This window comes from Caretta caretta, chromosome 1, assembly GCF_965140235.1.
Source record: "Caretta caretta isolate rCarCar2 chromosome 1, rCarCar1.hap1, whole genome shotgun sequence".
In the NCBI taxonomy this organism is placed as follows: domain Eukaryota; kingdom Metazoa; phylum Chordata; order Testudines; family Cheloniidae; genus Caretta; species Caretta caretta.
In genome coordinates this window covers 194915395-194934758 of record NC_134206.1, presented here as the reverse complement: position 1 = coordinate 194934758, position 19364 = coordinate 194915395, and the positions used below count along the sequence as shown (strand labels likewise).

At 40.6% G+C, this 19364-nt stretch overlaps 1 protein-coding gene across 6 annotated transcripts in view; it reads left to right on the top strand.

The window, feature by feature from the left end:
• The window catches only part of BBX (BBX high mobility group box domain containing), a 190010-nt gene that overhangs the window by 147541 nt on the left and 23105 nt on the right, over positions 1-19364 (top strand). For 3 of the 6 annotated variants that reach the window (XM_048870844.2, XM_048870851.2, XM_048870860.2), the window contains 5 exons: positions 238-318; positions 2308-3238; positions 4269-4407; positions 8780-8928; positions 16345-16434. In XM_048870844.2, coding sequence (XP_048726801.2) covers positions 238-318; positions 2308-3238; positions 4269-4407; positions 8780-8928; positions 16345-16434 — 1390 coding nt within the window. The remainder of the gene's footprint in view (positions 1-237; positions 319-2307; positions 3239-4268; positions 4408-8779; positions 8929-16344; positions 16435-19364) is intronic. The other 3 variants (XM_048870888.2, XM_048870877.2, XM_048870868.2) reach the window with 2 other exon arrangements.

Genomic DNA, 19364 nt, shown 5'->3' with positions numbered 1-19364 from the left:
AAGTCGAAAATCACTCTTAGTGGCGTTGTCTGAGGGCACTAGATTATTATTTATAAGGAGGAAAATCCAGCAATGAGCCCTTTGGATGTACCGTGAATGCAATTTTTTCTCACAATATGGACTTTTATGAATGTATGGCTGGAGGAAAAGTCACCCTTGTAAAAATTTTAAATTCAACACACTGGAAGGATGTATTGGAGAAGTAATGTTTTTTTCCTTCTTTGTTTTTTGCTTAAGATTTCCTCAAGTACATCCCATTCAGGCCCTCCTGACTTAACAAAGCAGTGTGGGACATCAGCGTTGTTTCAGTTGGCAGAGGTAATATTAAAATACTGGTGATTAATTACCACTGGTGCAGTGGGGAGGAGAAGCTAATAATGCTGACTGCCTGAGTCTAGCAGTCAGAACAGTGGCACCATCATAATTTATGCTTCTATAAACAACCGTACTAATTATCACTTGGGTGCGAAGAATCAAGATTTCCCTAGACTAGCCATTAAAGCACAAGCTCTTAGTGCTACTGAGTTAACAGTAAAAAAGTCAGAACCTCTGATGGCAAAGGACTTATCTGATTTGTATTCAGAGTATTTTTAATGAACACTTCTGGGGTTTTATTCAGGTCAGGACATTGTCATTGCAAATACGTTTTAGAAGGCTTCAGTCACTTCCATTTATTTCTACTCTCATGCAGATTATATTAAAATGATGAATACATGTATGACTTCTGGAGGAACTGTGTTCTGATACGTTGCAGCTGACATCAGACTGTCCTTCCAGGAGTAGTTACAGTGAATGGTCCCGTTGTGGAAACATTTAAAGTTCTCTTTTTTTCTAAACCTTCCAAATCATAAGACCACATGCCATGAGTTAGTTTATAGCCTACAACACCCAAAGCCCCTTTCATAGCCACACAGCTAAAGCAGTCCGAAGTCTTCTCTGCTGGTTATGTTACAAGCTTTAGAAGAAAAGGTGTAGAGCAGAGAAGAAGGGTTAAAAATGGAGTTGCTGTCACATGAACAGGATATTTTAAAGATTTAAGATTGAGATTTTCCAAGCCTCTTAGGAACTTGGAAAATTTCAGTTTATTTAAATAAACAGACTATGAGAGATTATTACCAGGATTTCTTTAGATACTATCTTCCTTAGAGCCAAATCTGAACTCATGAGCTGAGTTTTCTTTGACAAAAGTAATAATAATAAAAAGAATCAGGTCAGCCAAAGGATCTCTATTTTCTACAGATTTAACTAAAATTGAACCTATTGAACTGTAAAGCAGGTAAAATAGCAGGTTATGTGATTTTAAAAAGATGTGTGAGAAAAATAAAATGTTCAGTTTCATAGTGACAGGAGGCCCAGTGGATTCGTAAATTAGTACTAGGTATGGAGACTTCTAGGCCAATGGCTAAAATCCAGCCCAGGGGAGTGGTTTGAGTGGTTCTTTTGGTGACCTCTGTTAAAGGAGTTGGTGGTCATTTGTTTGTATGGTTTGGTTTGGTTTGTGTTTCTCTTAAAGTTTTGAACATCCTCCCAGAGGAAGCTGGTCTGACACTTGTGGTTACCCCTGCTAGCAGTCTTAGCAGAGAAGCCAAGGCATGGAGACTGTGAACTACCCTGTCAGGTCCTGCGCTGATCCCTCTGTCACTGCTGAGGACCAGTGGGAGAGCAGTTAGGAGAAGCTTGCACTTAATGCATCCTTTATGGTAGCCGTTCTGTGGGTAGATAGAGGGATTCGGCCTCCATTACTGATATCACCAGGAAGGTTGGCTCCAAGGTAGTAACACTTTACATTTCTGGTGTTGAAGAGGCTTGTGATTTCAGAGGATTTTTCTGTATCATGTAAAAGAAATTTAAAGGTTTTGTTTTGGTTTTTTACTTTGTTTTGCAAATTGAATAAAGAAAAAAATGATAGTATCAAGAATTGGTTAAATTCTTCATTCACTGGCATTTGAAAGTAGGAACCAGAATGATAAGGAGCGGGTGGAATAGTTTGTAGGTTACCTGGTTTACTGATGGTGGGTTATATCGAAATGTACCACTGCATTTATGGTACTATTTGTGTATTTTCAGAGGATGTCATGGGCATCTACAGCCTGATTCAGGTGTCTTTCCCTCAGACCTGGAGATCATACAGCATACTATCCTGAATGGGGGGATGTTTTAAGTACTGTCCTGAATGCAGGGGGCTTCTTTCCTAAATCAGGGCCTTAGATAAGTGCCCCTTTCTAGCATTTCTGTAAATCAAAATAATTAAATTGAATGAGAGGGGCATTTAATTGGTGGTGATTGGATGTTTTAAACTTGTTTTAGATGTGCCTTGCATCAGAGGCGGTAAAAGTGAAAGAACCTGGGAAGGTGAAAGTGGAAACATCAGTGGATGTGAAAGCAGAAGCTCCAGAGGAAGTGAAAGTGAAAGAATTGGAGAAGGTGAATGTGAAAGACTCACAGGAAGTAAAAGTGGAAGAATCTGAGATGGTGAAAAATCAAAATGACGAAAAGACAAAAACTGAAGAGTCGGAGAAAGTTACAAAATGCAGTCACTTTACTGATCTGGCAGCAGACAGCAGTACTTTAGAGATAAATGATAGTACCAGTGCAAAGGATCACACATGTCATTCTCAAGAGCTGTCACTTGCTGACTTTAATACCCTGGGGCTGAGCAAACCAGAAAAGATAAAAAAGAAAAAGAAAAAAAATAAGCTGGACCGGCACACAAACGAAAAATCCAACCCTAAGAAGGCTTGTAAAAAGAGGCAGTCCTCTGAGTCTGATATTGAAAGTGTCATTTATACTATCGAAGCAGTTGCAAAGGGCGACTGGGGTGCAGAGAGATTCGGCGAAATCCCCCGGAAGAAGGTCCGCCCTGCCTCAAACATGAAGGGAAGTGTGTTGGACACAAAGTCACCAAAGAAAAAAGTGAAATCAAAAGAGAAGAGAGCATCAAAGGAGAAATCCTCGGAGACCACCAAAGAATCAAAGCCTCCTGACTTTCTTAGTATTACAGCCAATATGGAGGCGCCTTGTGAGGTACCTGACAACATAAAAGCAGAACCATTGACCCCAACAGAGGATGTGGTACCGCAGAGTTTACCTGGACAGGTCAAAACAGCAGACAGTGACTGTAATAAAAAGATTGAAACCTGTGGCTCCAGGAAATCAGAGCGATCTTGCAAAGGTGCTCTTTATAAGACTCTGGTGTCAGAGGGCATGCTCACGTCCCTGCGTGCTAATGTGGACAGAGGTAGGTGATTTTTGCCATTTATTTACAGAGGGAGAGAAAAATAAATCAAAAGGTGTTATATTGTGTTTGAACAACATCTCTCTCTTGGTCTGCCATTAATTAGGTGCGGGCTTGTAACGCAACCAGTGATTTATTTGATTCAATTAGTAGACATATTTCCTTCCCCTTTACTGCATATCTGATTGCAAGATATAGTCTTTAAAGCACATTTCACTTTAAAGATACATGTGTTAACAGGTCAATCTGCTGGTTTGGGCAGGGCTTGCATTTTTATATAACCCTGACCAGCTGCACTAGAGCATTGGTTGCCTATATGAAGAAATGCTGTTGGTCTGTAGGCATAACTCTGAATCCTTGAAGAGGTAATGTGTCTCTCACTCCTTTCTGGTGTATATTCTGGTCCCCAGATAAGGTACACCACCCAAAGAATAGGGGAGGGATCTAGAAACAGTGTGTAGTTCGTTCATTCAGGATAGAAGTAGGGAGATCACATGTGTCATCAGTTTCCAAATTTAGCATCTCCGTTGTTAAAAGTGGATGATGATGATGATCAGTGAGAGAACCTTGAATTTGAATGGAAAGATTAATTTGGGTTTAAAATATGTGATGTATCTTTTCAGTAGGATACATTTAAAAGCATTTCTCTGAGCAGCAAATCGAAGATGATAATCTGAACAGCCAAATTGAAGCGAGAACCCTTGAGGTTACTTTTCCTTTACATTAAATCTGTGAAACCTTTTCTCCTTCATTATACCTCTGCAGATCCACACTGTAGGGGTCCTGCAGCTTAGCAGAAGGTTCCAAAAGTTGGCTCTTTTAAGGTAGTAAATATGGGTAAATCCAGTTGCTACCAGGTAACCTTCTTAACCCTTAGGAACCTAAGTTGGCACAGAACCCATTTTAGAAACATGTGAAGAGTCAGTCAGCAGAGCAGCAGAAATTGCACTGTTACTCTTGATATACAGGATCCTTGTGAGTCCAGTGCCACAGGTTCCATGGTGAAAGTAAGAATCTTTTTCCTCTTTCCTAGGCAAACGAAGCTCAGGAAAAGGCAACTCCTCAGACCACGAAGGATGCTGGAATGAAGAAAACTGGGCCTTTTCCCAAAGTGGGATGAGTGGGAGTAAAAAGCTGAAAAAAACTAAGCCAAAGGAAGAATTTGTTCTGGGGTGAGTTGATGTAACTCACGTGAACAGAGTTTTGCACAAGCATGATTTGTTTCCAATCTACAGGAATGGATTTGGTTGTCATAGTAAAAGTAGATAACTATGCACCACTGAAAAACAGGATAATATAGTATGTAGGGCACAGGACTGGGAACCAGACCATCCTGTGTCCAGATCTGGTCTCTGATTCGGTTTAGCTTTAGGCAAGCTGCATAGATCAAAACTGTCAAAATGGACTCTGATTTTTCAGTGCCACATTTCAGACACTTGAGGCCTGATTGTTAAAGGTGCTGAGCACTCCAAACTGAAGTTAAAGCCAATGGGAACAGCGGTTGCTCGCCACCTCTGTAAGTCAGGCCCAAGCTGTCTCAAGCTAGATACTCGCAATTAGAGCGTGCGTCTGAAACGCTCAGCACTCACCTCTCTGGGCTTGATTCTGTCTTCTCACTGATTATTAAACCAATCTAATTCCATTGTGATCACTCTGATTTACACCGATATAAATCGGAATCAAATAATTATTTCCACATTTCTAAAATAAGCACAATATTTACCTAGCTAAGAGGTGATGTAGAGGGTTAATTTAATTTTCAAAGAAACATTATTTAAAGTTCTAAGTAGGCGCTTCATCAACTGGAAAAAGTGTTACTTTTTACCCCCCAAAAAGGAGATAATTTGACAGTGCTCCTTTCACTTATTTATTATTTTTATTATTGTAGCACCCAAGAGTTGTTATTTTCCTTTGTAGGCATTGTTCTAAGGCAGTGGAGGGTAAATAAATCATTATCAGTCAAGGAGGCAACTACTTGAATAGGAGATAAGCTGGTTAAGGCAGTGGAATAATCAGTAGAGAAATAATTATTAATTACTCTTAAAAATTAATGCTTTTGCAGATCTACACAGAAGTGGCTCTCAAGAATATGAATAGCAATTCTCCTCATAGCACTAACAGATTTACTTAACTTCAGCGATAGTGGTGAAAAATCTATTTAGCCATTCATACTTTGCAAATCCTTGGATATTTCTAATTATCTGAATTCAGAGGGAATAAATTGGATTAAAGGGAATAGATTCTCTTCATATTTCAGGCTTAAAGTTTTAATAGGTTTCTTTTGTGTAGGTTTATAGTAACATTTTTCATAACCTAATGTATCTGAAATTTAGTTGTAATGCACTTAGAGCAAGGACATTAAATATTGCAAATCTCAAGGTGGTGTTATTACCTGGTATACACTTCGCAAAGTAACGCTGCACTTTTATTATTCTCAGTACATACTGTCCTCGTCAGTGATACCGAGATTTTGTAAAGATCTTCTCATACTGCACAATGTTCCATTAAAAAGTTAACCAGCTTTCCATTTATTTAATTCCATTAAAACTTTAAGTCAGTTTGAGAAGATGATGAATTCCACAGCCCCTCAGCTAATCTAAAAAATGTAGATGCAAATAATTTATTCAGAGTTTGCCAGTTAAAAGTTTTGAATAATGTATTTGACAAATATTGTGCTACCATCTGTACAACTGGTTAGATAGTGAAGATATATATGTGAGGATAACTTATTTCCTGACTCAGCAGTGTTGTTCATTACTATTATTCAACCAGTTCTGATAGAAGAAATCTTTATAATACACGGATTTAAGATTTTTACTAACAGTTCAAGAAACTATGGGTATGTCTCCACCACAGCAGCGCACCCGTGGTGCTGCGGCTCTGCCTCTGTCACTCGGTAGTGTAGTTGCTTCCTACGTTGGCTGAAGGGGGTTTTCTGTCGATGTAATTAATGCACCTCTCCGTGAGGCGGTAGCTAGATCAATGAAAGAATCCTTTCACTGACGTAGCCGTGTCTGCACTGGGGGTTAAGTCAACCTAACTGTGATGCTCAGGATACAAAATTTTTCACAGCCCTGAATGGCATAGCTGGGTCAATCCAATCTTTAAGTGTAGATCAGACCTATATATTAAACATTCCTCTTCAAGGCTCTGCATACCTACATCCCTCTTCAAGGCTTTCCACCTACATCTCTCCTCTTATTTCCTCCTCCCCCAACCCCGCACACCTTGTTCCTCCCACCCTTCTCGCCTTGCAACTTCCTTCTTCTCCCAGACTCAGATTTGTACCTTTTCTTGCATTAGTTGCCCATTACCATGGGAACAATCTCCCTCTTCTTGTCTGCCAGGTAACCTCTGCCTTCTTCATATTAATTCTTTTTAAAATGTACTGATTCCAGGTATAGGGTTGCCAGGTGCCTGGTTTTTGACCGGAAAGTCCGCTCGAAAAGGGGACCTGACTGTGTCAGATCTACTGACCAGACACCCAAAGTCTGGTTACTGCGGGTGGGGGAGGCACTGAGTCATCAACCTGCCCCAGCCCCTGCTTACCTGGGGCAGCCTCTTACCTGCGACAGGTGGCTGCAACTCCCAGCCCCGGCTCCGCGGATGAGTCCCTCCTGATCCGGGCAGAGGTTGGGGAAAGGGGGAGGAGCAACAGGGAACAGCAGGGAAAGAGGAGCGAACAGGGGTAGGGCTTCGGGGGGGAAGTGTCTGGTTTTTAAATATTACAAAGTTGGCAACCCTATCCAGGTATCCTCCCTACCGCCTTCTCCAGTGGCCACTCCCTAGTGTTACATGCCATGTTTGTCTTGTCTGTCTTAGCTCCTGTCCTGTCATGAGCTCTGCAGAGGTAGTCCCAGGCCCTGTACCAGTGCAGGGGTCTGCCTATGTGAACGTCATTACAGGATCGGGGCCTTAGGTTGCAAACTCCTCAGGCCAGCTAATGTCTGTCTATATGTTTGTAAACCTCTGTATGTTTATGACACTATAATTGCTTTTTTAATAATTAAAATCACTGGCTTAGTGATGGCAGCACTCGCTGCTTCTTCCACGTCCCACATGCTATAAATTATCTGTGATGATGGCTCTTCTGCTGTCAAAGTTGGGTTTGCTTGTTAGACCTGCACCCTCCCCCCGGGACCATAGGCAGGTGTGGTGGGAGTTGGGAAAGGAAATAGTACAGGGAGGGGAGAGCATATGTCAGTCATCAAAGCAACAGCTCTACTTACTTCATGGATGTCTAGATACCCATGTACAAAGTAGCATGGTCGCAGCACGGCCTGTTGCTATTACTGACAAAACAGTTGCTGCGAACGAAATCTGTGTTTTGTAACTGAAACCACTGCTCTTCTACGTGGCTCTGATTGAACATCAGAGAAAGATGAAATATGTTTCTAACAAAAATACAGAATAATGGTTACGGGGATAAGTAAATCAACTCCAATTTGCGAGTTTCATTGCCTGTAATGATGCTTCATTTGAGAGCTGTTTCAGAGAAAACTGAAAAACTCACACTTCTGCCTTTCTTCCAGGCACACAGTGCTTAGAGGCAGTCTCACTAAGCATTCATGTTTACTCTCATTGTCTGCTGGTCTTTTATAGCAAGGAAAATTAGAGCTAGGAAAACTCAGACTTCTCATGTCAGCACCAGTTTATTATTAACAACAAAAACCACACAAGCTCAGGGGAGGGATAGCTCAGTGGTTTGAGCATTGGCCTGCTAAACCCAGGGTTGTGAGTTCAATCCTTGAGGGGGCCATTTAGGGATCTGGGGCAAAAATTGGGGATTGGTCCTGCTTTGAGCAGGGGGTTGGACTAGATGACCTCCTGAGGTCCCTTCCAACCCTGATATTCTATGAACATATGTACAGGAGCTCTAGTCACCCTAACAACAGATACATTTACAAGCAATTAAAGTATCATGCAGTTGGCTCTGTGTAATAAAATAATTAATATATCACCAGATAAATGCAGCAGCCAGTCCAGTCCTGCTGCATCCCTAGCCCAATGCCCTCGGTTCTTCCCAGAAGCCTTATTGAAGAGCTGTGTATATTAAGTAGTTTGGTTGTTTATTGCTTGCTTGGCTTTTGTAAATTGTTTTTCCTCATAGTTTTGGCGGGGGGGAGGGGCAGTGAGGGAGGGGTTGTGTGTGTGTGTGTGTGAAACCAATTAGAGCTTAAATATAAAGGCTCCCTTTATAAATAAAAAGGAGAAAATCTTTTAAAAAAATAAGTTGCCTTTTTCAGAAAACCTTTTTGTTCATAATCCAGTATTATTTACTCACTGACATTGGTGGCACTCTTTTTCAGTGTTTCTTTGTCCTCCTTTTCTGATCGATTAATCTCCCTCACGTGACAGATCAGGACTGAATGCCAAACACAATCGTTCAATTTTTTTTAAAATGTAGTGTATATATAAAATGACCTAACTGTGATGAGTTCAGGTATAAAAGTACCACTGAAGCTTATCGACCCAGAACCTGTTTTTAACTTTATCTGTGTGAACCATGTGATTGATTTTGTTTTTTTCCCTCCTTTTCTTTAGTTTAGCAAAATTGGAAGAAGAATTTGAAAAAAAATTCAACAGCCTCCCTCAGTACAGTCCCATTACGTTTGACCGGAAAAGCGTATCTGTTCCAAGGAAAAAGAAGAAGGTTGGAAGCTGCCCAGCGGAACAACCAAAATCCAACAAAGGTAAGGTGCTTTCTGAGGTACATTCATAATCCGTAATAGCTGCTGTGCTGGGTTCAGGAGTTATTTTCTTACCTCAGCATGCTTGCCTACATGTGAGGAATGTGGAGTCATTGTTGCTTTCTTCATCATGACAAAGTTGGTTATCGCCAGGACTTTCACAGGTTTTGTTTTTCCTTTTTTCCTTTTATTCATTGATTTAGCACGTTCTCACTCTGGAAATAAAACATTTCTGCAGTGATGCCTCCATTCTGAACCCTTTTAAGTCCAGTACTCAATCTCTCATGAGCAGAAACTTCCAGTTGTGTCATGTTCTGCTGCAGTTTGTGTGCGTGTGTGCAGTTTGTGTAGGGTGGGTGAGTATCCTTTAGGGCTAATTCTTTGACCCGTGGTATTTATAATGTATGTGAATATAAGTGCATCAGGAAAGGAGGAATGATTACCAATAATTCTGTTCTGCAGAGCTGAGGCAATAAGATGCTGAATACACTGGTAAAATGAGAATAACTCGTACTGTCTGATCACTGTGCTGGTGGCAGTAACTAACTACTTTTGCCAATCTAAGTACCTTGTTCAAACATACGTAGTTTTGTGCTGTTTGTATGAATCACAAGCAGCCAAATTACAATACATGGAACAGAACTGTTTATGATGTTGTTTACAGAGCATGCCCAATATAGTATTGATTTTGTATTTATGTAGGTAGAGATGGGCCGAGCGGGTTCTGGCAAAATTAGCCATTTGTCCATAATATTTACTGAGGCCTGATCGTTGCTAATTGCAACTGTATAGTTTGTATCTGAGATATCTACAAGTCTGACCAAGAACAAATGAACCAATACTATAACACTGTAATCTGGTGGTTTGTGACGCAGCACGTTTTGGGAGCCAACTGCTAATTGGTGGTGGTAATCAGCAGTAACTTCCCTGATTTCTAGCAACAGAACACACTGTTCGGTGCTTTATTGACCTACTCATTTGTCTGGGTATCATGGGATATGTTCCATAGTCAAATAGTGAAAAGTTGAATTCTGCCCTTGGCTTTGTTAGCAAGTTGGTCTCATTCTCATCTCCGTTTTTGCAAAGCACAGTTGGAAAGCCTTGAATTTTTCCAGTCTCTTGTCTCAAGAGAAGACCAGCAATACAATTTCAGGTGTGTTACAGGTCAGGTATGAGTAGTGCTGGCAGAGCCCTCTGGGTAAGATTATAAGCACTTGCACTTGCCTATCCCATGGGTACATTTATACTTCCAGCTAGTGGTGTGATTCTCAGCTTGAGGAGACATACTCATGCAAGCGCCAGTCAAGCTAGTGTGCTAAAAATAGAGCACAGGAGGAGGAACTAGTTGCTCCAAATACATGCTAGGTTCTCAGATAGGTGTGTACTGTAGCTAGCTTTATTTTTATTGGATGTGTCTCTTTGAGCTGGATCTCACACCCCGATCTCGAAGTGTAGGCATACCTTGTGTCTGGCCAAACCACAGCTAACAGTTCCTCATTTCCATGAATACTAAATTCACTTGCAGCTATTGGGTGAGTCAGCACAGGTCCATTGTGGGCTGGCACTGAGATACCAAGAGGTAGAGCTGGTCAAAAATTTTCCGTCAGAGCAATTATTCCATTGAAAAACATCAATTCAACAAAATCAAAACTCGGGAACATGTTGATTTTGACATAATGTTGTCTGGAGGGGAAATAATTGAAGGAAAGCATTTCAACAGGGGAATGGAACACTTAGATATTTTGTTTCCAGATTTGTATATTTTAAAATTATATACAATTAAAAGATTATATATTAAAAAGTCTCAAAACTAAAAGGTTTGATCTGAAACAAAAAAAAAATTCAGAAATTTCATTTTGTGGGAAATTTCAAACTTTCCACGTTTCATTCCAGTTCAGAACAACAACAAAACCCCCTGAAATTTTGCAAGTTCCCAAGGAATAGAAATTCCTAATTTCAGTCAGCTCTACTGAGCGGTGATTGTGCTGCCAACAAATGTATCAGATCAACAGAGATGAGTAGCTCAAGTATTGGCCACGCTGGCTGGAAGTGGATTCTGGGATACTGCAGATCATGTGAGGCAGGGATATGAAGCAACCCGGACCCAACCATGTGCAAGAGAATTTTAACCATGTAAAAGATAACTGCCCCACCAAGGCTAACTTCGTTAAGCTGGATCCCAAACTTATCCTGTGATGTAGTGAGGGTATTGCCATGAGTAGTGGCAGGCTCTGAAGCCTAGACCCACTTTTTGCTTCCCAAATTTGCCTTTAAGTTAACAGCTGACCAGATAGCAACCTTTGCAGACGTAACAGTCTATATATAGCAGGTCATCTATCAAATATTGACCTGAGAAACTGTCAGATGTGCATGTCTGTGAATGGGGTCTCGTGCATGCTGCTAATAAAGAAGCACATTAAGTGAAGCACATATAGTGAAAAGCCTTACAAAAATTATAGAAGAAAATTATAGAGATAGTTCTGAGGGGTACATTTTTCCTGCGTTAGAACTCAAGCATTTTTCAAATGAATTGGAGAAGCACAATGGGTCCAGTCCAGTGGTTCTCAACCAGCGGTACGCATACTCATCTAGATATTTGCCTAGTTTTACCAATAGACTACAGAAAAAGCATTAGCAAAACTCAGTACAAACTAAAATTTCATACAATGACTTGTTTATACAGCTCTATATATTATACACTGAAATGTAAGTACTATATTTATATTCCAATTGATTTATTTTATAAGTATGTGGTAAAAATAAGAAAGTAATTAATAGTGTGCTGTGACACTTTTTTGTATGTTTGTCTGATTTTGTAAGCACGTAGTTCTTAAGTGAGGTGAAACTTGGGGGTACACAAGACAAATCAGACTCCTGAAAGGGGTACAGTCATCTGGAAAAGTTGAATTCCACTGATCTAGTGGATATGGCACCGGATTGGGACTTAGGAGACCTAGAATCTATTCTTGCCTTTTCCACTGACCAATTGTGTGCAGCTGTCTTCACTTCTCTGTACCTCTGGTTCTCCTTCCACCCTCTGTCTATCTTGTCGTTATAGACCATTCATCAGAGCAGGGACTGTCACTTACTGTGTGTTTGTACAGTACCCAGCACAATGGGGCCCCAGTCTTGGTTGAGGAGTCTAGGTCTGACTGTGATACACATGAGAAGTAATAATGATAGCACATAGGCCAGAGAAAGCTTGTTTAAGAACATTCTGTTTTTCTCTCAGACAAATGTCCATAGCTTTGTAGCGCACATGATAGACTTCCCATGTATTCTTAGTGACCAGTAGTTAGAGAAGTTTTCACAGTATCAGATCAGTGCTCCATAAACTGCCACTAAAAATTCAGTAAGTAGGCTTCAGTGTGACAGAACGGTTCCCAGGATGCTAGGACATGACAGATTTGTCATTTTTTCTTAAATAAATTTTTTTTAAAGTAACTATTTCTTAATCAGGCCTTAAATACTTAAGAAATCACATACATTGCTTGTTTCAGTTGAAGACAATGGCGTTACATCAGTTTGTTGTAAAGCCGTTAACTTCAAATTGAGTTAATCTTGATTTATAACAGTCTAAACAAGAGGTGGTTCAGGCCTGATATGTCGAGTAATCAAAACAAGCAGGATAAGCAGGGCATTCAGCACATCAGTCAAAATAGCTTTCTTCTCCAGTCACCTTTTCTTTCATTTGCCCCGAAGTGCCAATCCCTAATGAGCTGATTCCTTTTTTGCCTGTTGTGACACACCTCCAGCTCTGCTATTTAACTACACCCACCCACTGAAGGACACCAGAGCACACAAGCTGTGTGTATGGCTAAGGTACGTCTGAACGTTTTCCCCATAGGAAGCAGTTTCCTAAAATATGTTTTACTCCCGTGAGAGTGAATGATTATTTGATCTCCATGACTGGCTCCTTCCTTGGCCTCTACAATACTGATCACAAGGGTAACACTTGCACCCTGGGGTCTGGACCTGATATCATCATCTTAGTATTTCTTCCTTGTTTTGTTTGTTTGTTTGAATCCAAGAGTTTTGGTTCTTAGACTCATGGAATCATAGAAATGTAGGACGGGAAGGGACCTCAATAAGTCATCTAGTCCATTCCCCTGCACTGAGGCAGGACTAAGTATGATCCCGCACAAGTGTTTGTCTAACCTGTTCTTAAAAACCTCCAGTGATGGAGATTCCACAACCTCCCTAGGTAATTGTCAATCGCATGCTAATATACTCACCTACAATACAAACTGCATCTGTAATTAGCTCATCAACCAACTAAATAGATTAACATGAAGAAATTTTTCATGGAATCAAGACTTTCTTACTGTTGGGCCATAGTATGTCACAAAAATGACCTGTTTTCGCCTTTACTCCACTTTATCCATGATCCCTGCTGAAGGATGATCTAGTGACTATTCGCAAAAAGAAAAGGAGTACTTGTGGCACCTTAGAGACTAACCAATTTATTTGAGCATGAGCTTTCGTGAGCTACAGCTCACTTCATCGGATGCATACTGTGGAAACTGCAGAAGACATTATATACACAGAGACCATGAAACAATACCTCCTCCCACCCCACTCTCCTGCTGGTAATAGCTTATCTAAAGTGATCATCAAGTTGGGCCATTTCCAGCACAAATCCAGGTTTTCTCACAGTATGCATCCGGTGAAGTGAGCTGTAGCTCACGAAAGCTCATGCTCAAATAAATTGGTTAGTCTCTAAGGTGCCACAAGTACTCCTTTTCTTTTTGCGAATACAGACTAACACGGCTGTTACTCTGAAACTAGTGACTATTGCAACTGGCTATGTGAGAGGGAAGTGGGGAAAAATGGAACCCAGAATGAGGGGACAGAGAAGAGTTTCCTTTCCCTATCCCTGAAGTCCATGTCTTTCAGTTTCCATTTGAGAACAGATGTTTTCATGAAACCAATACCCATTGAGGGGGTTGCTTCAATTTTGTTTAGTTGTGATGAGCTGATTAGAAGGGATGGTAGAAAGAGGATCATAAACAAAACACATTCTTCATTCTGTGTAATATTTGTAAAGCGTATAACCTATTTCTGTGGCTTCCTTAGTCACTGCTTCTGTGCAGAATAACTGCTCCAGTGCTCAGCAATCTGTCTGACACTGCTGAGCTGTACTTTTCTATGCAGTGTTGGTATAAGATGCAAACTTAGAGTATAGTAGTATAAACCTCTGTACTATTTTATAATGTGCCACATATCCCAATAACCTCCTAGCTGAAATCACCCCTTTGGTCATTCCAAAAGCAATTTTTTTCATCTTTTAGGGCTTGGCCCTTCATTGGGATCTGCTAGCGTGGAGCCCTGCGCCAATATTCAGTCCTGCTGGAGCCTTGGGGTGAAATCCTAACCCCATTGATTTTAGGGAGCCAGGATTTAAGCCCTCAGCTTTCCCTCTGCCTGCCTCTGCTTTTCCAAGCCTGGCTTTGCTTAACCCTTTTCAACTTTTCTTTGCTGCTCATCAGCTCCACACCCCTTAGGAAACAGTTCTATTGATTGATTTGTCTCTTTGTTGCTTTGGGTCAGGTCGTCATTCTGGGGCTTTCTTCTACTCTCCCTGTTGACACTCTGCACTCTTCAGTGTATGTCAACTGCCATGACTTTACACTTTTCTGTACAAACGTGCGCGGATCATGCTTACCCGTGCACTCCTCGTGCTCCTGGTCTTTCCAGCTCAGTGGATAAGGAGTAGGACGACACGTGGTGGTGTTATACATGAAGACAACTCTCTTAAAAGGACAAATATCAGATTCTGTAAAAGGAAATCATGCCTTCATGAAAATCAAAGGTTGAAACAATTCTGTGGTGCTGACTAAATCTATTTATGGTGTTACTTCTGCCCCTTTTAACCAGTACAGTAGCTTAATAACAAGCCCAAGTACAGAGAGCAGATTTGTCTGCTCTTCTTTTGTTATTGGATATAAATAAACTTGTAGATAAGAATAGCTTTAACATTTTTCTCACTTTAGAATAACTTCCCATGTACTCTGGCATCCTGGCTTGCCATGGTAAAGAATGCAAAGCGGGCCAAATTCTGTGCTCAGTAATATGAATGCAACTGTACGCACTGAAGAAGGATTGAACTTGTGTAACTAATTTGATCTACTCTGTTGAAGTTATTTAACTTTTATCAACCAGTTATAATTAAATTAGTTCAGACTTAAGCTAAAATTACCCATGATGGATACCAACTGAGGACTGTCCTTTTTTGCATAGTGCTGTAACTTTTAGATTGTGACTTCTAACTACCATATCAAACTAAAAAAATTGACTGTTGGCAGGAACTTCCCAAACCAAAGTGCATAAGCACCTTACAGTTTCCAACTTTCTTGCTTGATTATACTGCTTTTATCTTTACATGTAGGTATGAGAATCCATATTTAAATATAAATAATTATATTTAGGCCTTCTCTATGCTACCCTTTTCACTTTCATATTTCCTGCTAGTGGAGCTGTATTGGTGGCAGCAATGATGGAAGACTTCGATGGGGGGTTGGAGGAAGACCAGTATAGATAAAGTTGGCAGTATGTAGTTCTGTTGTTAGCTTGAAATTCCAGGACTTAAAATATTCGTGGTGTGTGTATTTTAAAGACAAGTAGGTGAGGTGGTTTTTGCAGCTAGGAGCATGTTCAAGTGAATTACTATCAAATCAGATGCAAATGGAAAGTACTCCATCTTGTAAAAACCACAAGTTGTCATTTCATATACCGTACCTCTCTGAATTCTTCTAAGGGGGGGTCCAGTCTGAAGCTAGCATGAAGACTAGGTTCCCTGCTTCTTTTTTGGAGGTAATGCTTTACAGTGCACTTCTGCTCTGAAAAGTGACTCCGTAAAAATGGGATTGCAGTGGAAGGGTTACCTGTTTGTTGTGTCTTGGCCACGTCCATGTTATTTACCAGTCGAAAGACGTTTTTCTAACTGCCAGTGCTCAAACTTCCCTGAGATATTTGGGCACCATCCTAAGTAATAAAAATTCTGCAGTCAGAACTGAGGATGATGCATGAGCCAGGAGAGACTCCAGCTCCCAGAGCTGCGTTAGCTCTGCAATTAGTAAAAACTTACTTTTGTCACTGAAACCAAAGAGCTCTTACTCTGACTATACACAGAGAGCAGATGTTTGGAGGGAAAGGGGGCTATTTTTACGTAGTCAACTTTTCTTGTCATCCTCACTCTCTTAAACTATATTGGTATCTTTCTTTCATGTTAAAGTAGAATGATCCAATGCCCGCTGAGGTCAATGAAAGTTTCCATTAACTCCCGTGGGTGTTGGATCAGGCACTACACTGTAAAGTGAAGTGGCATGCTGTAGGGGTAGTTATATTCTACATGCTATAATTGTTTTGCTGTATAAAAACTTCTAATTAAAAATATATTATTATTAATATTGTCTGTAGGTTCATTCCAGTCTCAGAAAAAGAACTTATTCCACAAAATTGTCAACAAATATAAGCACAAAAAGGAGAAGCTTAATGTTCCGGAAAAAGGTACTGGTGCATTACTCAGTCAAGGCTTCTGGCCACCTTCTTTCTGAACTCAGTCTTGGGTAATGCTTCTGTGCGGAGGATACTCAGTTCTGTATCCCTTTCACTCTTTTGGGCCTTTACCTCACTTTCTGTCTGCTTCAACTTCACCAGCTTCTGGCTCTGGCAATATCTTCCTTTGTTTCTATATTTTAAAAAAGCTGATTAATAGAAGACCTCCCCTCACGATCATTCCACCTCTTCTGCTTAAATCTCACCTTCCCCTCTACCATCAGGAGCTGATTTGTTGAAACCAACCCTGAATTCTTTTCACCTGCCACAGCTCTCTAATGTTGGCTGCTTCTGTCACCATCCCCGCTATAGCAGACACAGTCTTGAATACTCCTCTGCCAAAACTCTTATTTATTGTCTCATCTCATTGCCTCTTGACTGGAGTAACACCTGCTTTAATTTCCCTGTATCTCAGTTCTACAAACTACAATTGTCCAAAATGTGACCTTTTTTCCGCACCAGTACCCAAGAATATATCCCCCTTGCCCACCCTCCATCTTCAGAAATTTTTACTGGCTTCCCATTCTTTACAGAATCCAGTTGAAAATCACCTTCCTAGTCTTCAAGTTCCACCATGTATTTGCCCCTCCCTCCACCCAGCCCCCTCCAGCTCTCCAAAATCATTTCTGTCTCTGTTCTCGGGGTCTGATCCTGCAATTCCAGCACTCTCAAAACCTCCATGGCAATTTTCAAGTGAACAAGTTGTGCAGAGTCAGAGTCCAAACTGTTGACCAAGTTTTTCACAAGATAAATTTTTTCCTTTAGTCTTCCCATATCCATTTGGTCTTTCACCAGTGGGCAGGAGATTCCTCTCCCATGTCGACCCCTCTGTTTTCCCCAGTCTGACTCCTGACCCTCTTTCTCAGATAATGCAATTTAAATCCTACTCCCCAACTCTCCCCATTTCCCTGTGCTTAATCCCTCTCCCTGGAGCTTGGCCATGGTGCCCCTCTTCATTCCCTGCCCTGTCACATCCACCAATGTTGTTGTGCCTGTGTGCTACATTGTGATCTCTATGGCCTATTTGTGCTATATTGGAATGCTTAGACTGTACCCAGCTGTGAAGCATTCAGTGATAAAGAAATTTTGTGTGGTCAGTGGACAGTATTTTGTGTGGACAGTATTTGCACAAGTATATGTTGTGGTGTTGTTTACAAGAAGTAAGTACCTTTCTTAAAGGCTAGATGGGAGACTGAGTATTGGTATAATAATATGTAGGTACAGTTCTTACTAAGTACCTTTCAAATTACCATGCCTAAATTATGAATGAGTTGTATAGGTCATCTGCTAGGAAATATGTTTGTTTTGTTGAATTCTCTTGAGGAAAAATAGGGGAACCATTGAATAAATATACGAGTAAAAAAATAAATATCTTCATATCCACAACCGAAAAACACAAAATCCTCCAAAAGCACTTTGATTAAAAGCACTTTGATTTTAAAATTTTATTTCTGATACAAGGTGAAATACACATTGTAATAAAGGGCTCGATCCTGGCAGCTGTTAAGCACACTGGCCCCAGTCCAGGAAAACACTTAAGCGTGTGAGTCCCACTGCTTAAACATTAAGAATGTGCGTTAATTGTTTTGCTGGACTGAGGCCACATTGATTAGCTCCATGCAAGGTTGAACCTTAAAGTGAGGAAAACGTGGAACTTCACAACATTGTTTATTTGTCATATAAAGGTCATCGGGGAAAGAACTGTGTGACTCTCTTATGGTAATGGAAAGCGGTGTGCTCTACTATTAGAATTCAGGACTGGGATTAAGAGGATCTGGATTCTGGGTCAAATTTTCAGAAGTGAGTTGGGCATTGCGGATTCTAAGTCCCATTGACTTTCAATAAAACTCAGACCCTTAATGGGCCAGATTTACAAAGTTGTGGTACCCAAGATAGAGATAGGTGCCTAGTAGGATTTACAGAATTACTAAGTGCATAACGCCCATTGAAGTCACCTGCTTTTAGGGGATTTTCAAAATCCCCCTAGGCACCTATGTGTAGCTTCAATCACCTAAATACCTTTGTAAATCTGGCCCTGAGTGCCTAAGTCACTTTTGCAAATGGAATTTAGGAGATTAAATCACTTAGACACTTTTGAAAATTGTATCCTCTATTTCCAACTCGGCCATTGGCTCACAGTGTGACTTTAGCCAAGTCATTCTGACTTTGTGTGCCTCAACTTCCTTATGTGCAAAATAAGAAAGAACTTTACCCACCTTTTGTAAAATCTTTTGGAGATCTTTGGGTGAACAGCTCAGCAGGCTTAGTCTTTTCTTATGTTTCTATCCAGAAATATTGGAATCCAAGCAGAAATGGAAATAGTTTGAGAAAAGAAACACACGAGCAGTACAGGCAGGGAGCAAATAATTGATTTCTTAATTTTGTGTGATTATGAGCACACTCTTAGCCCAGTCTACCCTGAGCGGCTTTTTAAAATGCCCTGCCATTGTAGTATCATCAGTTCTACTGGTGTGAGTTCTAGTGTAGACAGGACTCTGGCCAACCATTGGCATTTTTACCAGTGTCTCCTAGACATGCTCTGTGCAGGAATAGACCATTCTTAAAAATCTGGCACCTTGTCTACCCTAGAAATCCAGTGGAAGTGCACTGGTACTAGGGCTTAAAACCTCTCACTACTGCAAAAGTTCAGTGTAGTTACAGCCTTGGGACAAAATGATGCCATCTCACCCATGCTGTCCAGTCCTTTATAGTAAAGGCTCCATGCATTCCTAGGCAAGCTGGGCCTAATTTTTTTCAGCAAAGCCCTGGATTCTGCATCGTTCTAGAGTAGCAAACTTGAAAATCTGTAGCAGTTTTAATTAAAAACCTCTAATTTTTTTAATGTAAATAATCAAATATTATAATGAGTAATTTCCCCTTGT